General features: G+C 39.6%; 1 protein-coding gene across 2 annotated transcripts; it reads left to right on the plus strand.

The window, feature by feature from the left end:
- Positions 1–413: 413 nt before the first annotated feature.
- On the plus strand, positions 414–6863 carry LOC113418546 (GTPase HRas). 2 transcript variants are annotated; one of them, XM_026677467.2, is made up of 5 exons: positions 414–550; positions 2519–2660; positions 3599–3777; positions 4868–5027; positions 5451–6863. In XM_026677467.2, exons 2-5 carry the CDS (start codon positions 2550–2552, stop codon positions 5559–5561), a joined length of 561 nt encoding a protein of 186 aa, XP_026533252.1. In that variant the 5' UTR covers positions 414–550; positions 2519–2549; the 3' UTR covers positions 5562–6863. The 2 variants fall into 2 exon arrangements, with proteins under 2 accessions (XP_026533252.1, XP_026533253.1); XM_026677468.2 differs by lacking the exon at positions 4868–5027.

Consider the following 6863-nt stretch of genomic DNA (forward strand, 5'->3'; position numbering starts at 1 on the left):
ATCCAGTCCCGATACTTCCCAGACTTTTAGAAGATATAAACTGGGAGTGACTATAATTTTCCCGCGTTATTACGGGTAGACTACTCTTCACACAGAAGCTCCAATCAGCTACCGATATCGCATTAGCCGCTTTTAACTTGCACCGCAAGTTAACTTTTCTAGTATGAGGTGGGGGGGTGGGGAAACAGGCTCTTCTTTTTTACTCTTCCCCCTCCGCCGCGTTCGCCCCACTTCCTGCTGACGCTCTTGCTTTCTCTTCTCACGTCCCCGCCCTTGCCGTCCCGCAGCTCCTCTAGCTTGACCCATTTAACGCGTCTCTATGGTATCGGCGTCTTCGATTGGTCGTTCTGAGGCGGTACCTTCCACCTATTGGCTGGGCGGCCCTGTGTGGCGGGACGCGGAGGGGAGCTGTCAGGCTACAGAGGGAGGGGTCTTTCGCTGCCGGCCTTAGGCCCTGGCCTTGGATAAGGGAGGCCGCCCGACGCCGAGAGCCCTCGGTCCCCATGGGGGGTGCCTGAGTGCGGTTTTCCTTCCCCTTTCTACGGGTTGGGTGAGTGCCTACGGCGGTGGGAGCGGGCGTGGGGGCATTGATTTAATTGCACGAAGAGTGGCGCTAAGGAATGGAGCACTGGGTTGGTCGGGGACGAAGGGAAAGGGAGGCTGAGGATTCATTCTGGAGGAGCCGGTGGGCGAATTTGCCCAAGTCCTTAAAGAGTACAGCCATTGTAGGGCCCTTGTGTGGGAATCCTGGCAATTGAAATAAATGGGGTTGCGGCGGAGGGGAGGTTCTTGCAAGTAACAGTTTACGGGCCATAAGCTGGTTTTGCTTGGTGGTGCTCGTCTCCTCCCCCCACCCCACCCCACCCCACCCCCGGGAAGAAGTTTGCCATTTGGAAGGCGGCTAATAACCTGACCGTTGATAAGACCTTCGCCTTCCTTATGGGAAGCGGCGACTGCAGCCTTGCCTTTTACAGGTGCGCTGATTCAGCAGGTCTAAACTTGTTAACTTGTCAGGGAAGCTACCTTATGCACAAGACGAGATTTGAAAGAGACTTCTGCAAATCTGGATTCCATTAACTTTTGTCTCTGTCCAAAAATAGTGAATGTTCCCAACCCTAGAAGATTTTGAGAAGCGATTGGACAATTATTTGTCTGAAATTGTAGTATAGGGTTTTCTGTTTGAGCAGGGGTTAGACTAGAAGATCTCCAAGCTCCCTTCCAACTGTTATTCCATCCCATCCCATCCCCATCCTGTATTTTTCCATGAAATGCAGACCTTTAGAAGCCTTTGGTAACTCCTTTAGTTTCTGTGCCATACCCCAACATAAAAAACATGGAAGTCCGTTGGTCACATAGCAAGAAGAATTAATGCCAGGTGGACCAAGACATCCATAAAATGGATCCCACTTGATAAAAAAGCATCCACAAAAGAGACCTAAGGCAAGATGGATCGACAACATCAGCAAGTATTATGGGCCTAATTGGCAAAAAAAAAAAAAAAAAAGCTCAGGACCATATGGGTTGGAAACATGCTGAAGAAAGCCTTCATCCTACAGTGGATAGACAATTGCAAAAATGATGATGATGACTTGAACATAACTGTCTCCCCCATTTCATTTTCCTTCTCTTAAGCCTTGAAAGGGACTTCTATGCCAATCAACCTATTAAATATACTGTAAACATACCCTTAAAGGTACTATATAAAGAAATAGTAAGAACCCATGGAGCTATACCCCAGCTCATTTTACTTTTTAATACCTGTGGGCAACTGTAGTATATATGTATGATGCATCTATATCCAGTCCCAGAATTGTTGGAAGTTTTTCTGTGTAACACAGACATAAACAGGGAAGTAAGCACATGTCAAAAAACCCATATAGTCAGCAAGATACAGATGGGTAATAGTACAGGACCAGTCAGTAGCAGGTACAAACAAAAATTATTGTGGGCACTGATAAAGGAAGAGGTAGCAAAGACAAATTACAAAAATTGTGTCAAAAAAAGGACACCCAAAATGGCCACATTCTCACAGGAAAAAACGAGACAAAAGAATGGGACAGGTAATTATACCAGCCAGAAAGTGAGAGAAATCCATCTAGAATAAGAACTTTGGAGATAACAGAATTGTTAGTGGAAAGTTAGGCTTCCTTCTTTTAAGTCAGTTTTGAAAGAGATTTCTGTTCCCATAAAAGATTGGTAGAAATCCTCGTATCATGAGCTTTTTAAATTAAATGACAAGAAACCTCTTTATAATGATGATGATGATGTTATCCAGTTGTGTCTGAGTCTTGGTGATTTTATGGACCAGGTCTCTCCACACCTTCTGATCTTGTACTGCTGTTGCCTGATTCAAACAACACCAAACTTTATCTGCTTACCCTATTGCAGGTTATTGCTTCCTAGAAAGAAATAGCAAATATTCAGAAATAGTTGTCCAAGTGTGAATTTTAAGATCACATGAATGTTGAAAAAGAATTGAAATTCACTTCAGTGTCTTCTGTTGATTTTAATTTTTTAGTTTTCTTTAATTGCCCTGGAGCCCAGCAGAAATGACGGAATACAAGCTGGTAGTAGTGGGTGCTGGTGGCGTTGGAAAGAGTGCATTAACGATACAGTTAATCCAGAATCATTTTGTGGATGAATATGATCCCACTATAGAGGTATATAATCACTGCAGCACTGGCACTGACCTTTGAGTTGCTCAGTGTCCTCATTCTCTCATTTTGTCTTGTTCAAAGAATTCATTGCACTTTGATTCTGTCATTCTATTCCAGTGTCCTTCCTAGGTTTCTTAAAATACAAAATACATTACTGGTTATTTACTGGTTGTGAATGTCTGATACCTGCTGCATTCTTTCTTAATGATCTACATATATTTTAATATTGCACAGTTCAAATTTATCTGCTTTATCTGGCTGCTTTTAGTGTGTGTGTGTGTGTATGTGTGTGAGGGAGGGAGGGAGAGAGAGGGGGGAGAGAGAGAGACTGGGGGGAGTAGGGGGAAGAGAGGGAGAGAATAAACAATGTTTTTAAATTTATAAATGTACACTGTCCAGAATCATTTTGAGAATGAAATGGATGGTATAAATTTGACCAATAAATAAAACTTCTCTGCCTCCTTTTTCCCGGGCGCGGGGGAATGAACCATTGCCCTATTTCCCCACTACAATTGCTCATTTCCTCGGCTCTTTTGGGGAAAAGATACTCTGAAATTAGAATTAATGCTCAAAAGGCATAACAGTTTAACCCCCTTCCCCCCCAAAAAAACTAAAAGCTCAGAGAAAAGCCAAAAATTTGTTGGTGCCATGTATATAAAAGCATCTTCTTCTATTTGCATCATCGTTCCATCTACATCGCTCTAGTGGTTTGGTGTAAGTTCTGACTAGCAAAAGGACGCTCATCACTTCATAAAATCTGCTGTAATCCTTCTTCTTCTTCAGGACTTTTTTTTTTCCTTCAGGACTTTTTTACTGGAAATCTTTATGTATAGTAATGTTGTGACGAAGTATTATTTTGCTCCTGCCTTTTGTTTTTTCCTTCTCCCATGTTTTTCCTGTGTTATATTTTTCTTTGTGTGTGGATGTGCTTCTGAATTCAGGATTCCTACCGGAAGCAGGTGGTTATCGATGGAGAGACATGCCTTTTAGATATCCTGGACACGGCTGGGCAAGAGGAGTACAGCGCCATGCGTGATCAGTACATGAGGACAGGAGAAGGCTTCCTGTGTGTCTTTGCTATCAATAATACAAAGTCTTTTGAAGATGTTCATCATTATAGGTAAGAGGACAACTTAAATTCTGTAGGCTATCAGTCAGCATCTATTCTTTTCCTTGTTAGCTTCTTTCCAGTAGCAATGATGGCAAAAGTACCCCAAACCTCTCTAATACTGAAAATATGATGGAGCTTTATTTGATTAAAGACTGGATTTTCTTTTTACTAAAAATGGGGAAAATGGTGATTTACTGAGGTGCTGATTAAAAAAGAATGAATAAGAGAGCAATTGTATTATGTTAATTTTAAAGAGGGCAGAGAGGTAACTGCCATAAAGATTAGAAGTTGTTTCTTCATATAGCTTTTTTTTCTATTTGTACTATTCACATTTTTCTTAATCTTACTTTACATCATTTCATGCTTATTTGTGAAAACCTTTAATAAAAATCATATGAAAACATGAAAGCTCATTTTGTGTGTGGTGCAAAAATTCATGTAATGTTTTTTTTCCAAAAAACAAAACAAAACAGGATTTCTCCAGAAAACTAAAGAACAGCCACCCAACTCCAAATTCAAGGGGGGGGGGGAGAGTATGCAAGTAAGTAGGAGTAGTAGTGTAGTGTATATAGAATACTCAGTTTATTGGCCAAATATTTTATATATAAGGAAAATATGGTTACTTCATATTTTTTATTCCAATTTTGGAAGTCTCAGCCTCTTCTTTACAGCCAGACTACTTGCACTTATAATTGCATATATAAACGCCTTATTGGTAAGAACTGTTCTGTGATATGACCTAGGGATTTTTTGCTCAAAATAACTTATCTGAATTGGGGTGGGGTGTTTTTTTTTTTTTTTTTTTTTGGTGGAATGGGATTCAGCCCCATCCACACCTCTACCCCATCCTATCATTCCTCCATTCAGACTCATGATTTTGAATACTGAAACACAAAAACAGAGGGAAAAGGAATTGTATTTCTAAAGCATATTGCACATAATCTGGATTTCAATAGTCTGCTTTAAATATAAGTGAACACACAGGGCAAAATGAAGTACTGGAATATATTTCATTCAAATCTAGAAAACTCAGGATTGAATTTAGAAACTGATTTGGTCAGAAGCACCTTGTTCGCATTTTCCTCTTACATAACTCCAGGGAACAGATCAATCGTGTGAAGGACTCTGATGATGTTCCCATGGTCCTCGTTGGCAATAAGTGTGATCTGCCTTCTCGGACAGTGGATACTAAACAAGCTCAAGAGCTTGCAAGAAGCTATGGAATCCCCTTTGTAGAGACTTCAGCTAAAACCAGACAGGTGTGGTATTGTGCAAGTAGGATAAACTGCTATATTTCAATCTTATTTCACCTCATTATTTATGTGTTAATCACCATGTAGGCCAAATGTCAGATGCTTTGCTTTGTAATAATTGAAACTGGGATTCTCACAAGCCAGTATGGGGGGAAATAATAAACAAGGCTACAGTACATAAAAAACATTGATTTTTTTACCCCGATTGAAATATTTTTGCCTATTGGTAGCAGCCTAAGAAAAGTTAGCTAGAACCCAGGTATTTGGTAGTTGGAATCTTTGAAATGATCCTTGTTGTTGTCTAAATGTCGGTTTTGAAATCCCACTTCCTAAAAATTAAAGCACCTGATATATCTAATATATTTTTAAAAGAATAAAGCGCTGTGTTATATATCTTCCTCCACTTTTTGTATTTGTATTCATCTAAAGGGAGTGGAAGATGCCTTCTATACCCTGGTGCGTGAAATTCGAAAGCACAAAGAAAAGATCAGCAATGGACGCAAGAAGAAATCTTCTAAAAGAAAGTGTATTATCCTCTAAGAGAGACGATGTTGCACTGATGGAAGTGTGGGAAAAAACCTTTGCTTGGGTATTTTCCCAGCCTGCAAGATAAATTCTGATGGCCTTGTCCCCTCATCCTTTTCAGCTGGAACGCAAAGGTGGTGGTGTTCTTAAAATGTTTTTGTTTTGTTTTGCTATTTTTAAAACTTGGACATCACAACCAATATTAATAACCACATTTGATAGTCTTGTTGCTTCTCTGCAGAGTAAAAAAAAAAGATCCTTAGGATAACAAGGATTACTTCATAAAATCATCCAGTGTAACCTGATCCCAGAAACTAAATTGAAGGAACAGCAGGAAGGCAATGTTTCATTCAGAGCATGGTGTCAAACTTGCAGCGTATGTAGCTGTCACGTGACTTGTTGTGACGTTTTCCCTTTGTGGAGCTAGGATGGGTGTGGTCTGTGCATGATGCATCCAACCTGCAGGTCGCCAGCTTGACGCCCCCAATTCAGAGTATTACCTAGTGGTCTTGTTTGTAGCATTTTCTTTACTTTGGTTCTTTGCAATATTGAAGAAAAAGTCAAGTAGATGTGATGTCATCTTTTTTGCTACTTGGAGAAATAAGACTGTTTGAAGGTAACAAAAAATATCAACTGCAAAAATGTGGAGAGCCAAACCCATTTTAGCTGTTTCACCCCTCCGTATTAAAATAGATGGTGCTCAGCTTTTCTGGATGGTTAAATTCAATATTTACTTTTTTGACTCTTCCTAATTTTCATTTGATTTGTTTTGTGTAATTCCTGTGTTCTCTAAACTGAACCAGAAATGATAATACATCAACAATGTGAAAGAGAAGTAGGACTATTTGGGTAATATAAGATTTCCAAATGTAATGACATATTGTTGTTTGAAGAATAATCTGAAGACGGTTGAATGATGGCACTGTGAAACATCCTAAATATAATCTATCACTGTTGTTCCCCTTGCTTAATAGGTATTCATGTTTTGGGGAATATGATAATGTTTACCCATCATAGAAAACAGAAAAGAGGAATATGATCAAAAGATCTCTTATCCACTTTTCCCCTTTTAATCATTTGAATATTTTATCTAACCCCTGGGAATAGGAAGTATAGGTACTTAAAGATTGGCAGTGAGAAAACAGAAGAAATATGAATTATCATTCTGTTAGTGTTTAAAGATATCAGTTATTGTCCTTTTGTATATTTAACTTTCTCTTTTCCCTCCTCCAATTCAAAATCCTTTGTAACCTATGTTCCTAAGGAACTGTACAATAAATACATGCCACCACTTGGAATAAACCTGTGAATAAGCTA

This window comes from Notechis scutatus, chromosome Z (assembly GCF_049901735.1).
Source record: "Notechis scutatus isolate UNSWTSFEM ecotype Mainland chromosome Z, rNotScu1.2, whole genome shotgun sequence".
Classification (NCBI taxonomy): Eukaryota; Metazoa; Chordata; class Lepidosauria; order Squamata; family Elapidae; genus Notechis; species Notechis scutatus.

What these genes read in the sequence shown, in the direction of transcription:
- LOC113418546 (XM_026677467.2), top strand. Translation starts at nt 2,550, where the DNA reads ATGACGGAATACAAGCTGGTAGTAGTGGGTGCTGGTGGCGTTGGAAAG. An exon ending in AATATGATCCCACTATAGAG is followed by an intron (nt 2,661 to 3,598) that starts GTATATAATCAC and finishes TTCTGAATTCAG; the next exon opens with GATTCCTACCGGAAGCAGGT. An exon ending in CTTCAGCTAAAACCAGACAG is followed by an intron (nt 5,028 to 5,450) that starts GTGTGGTATTGT and finishes ATTCATCTAAAG; the next exon opens with GGAGTGGAAGATGCCTTCTA.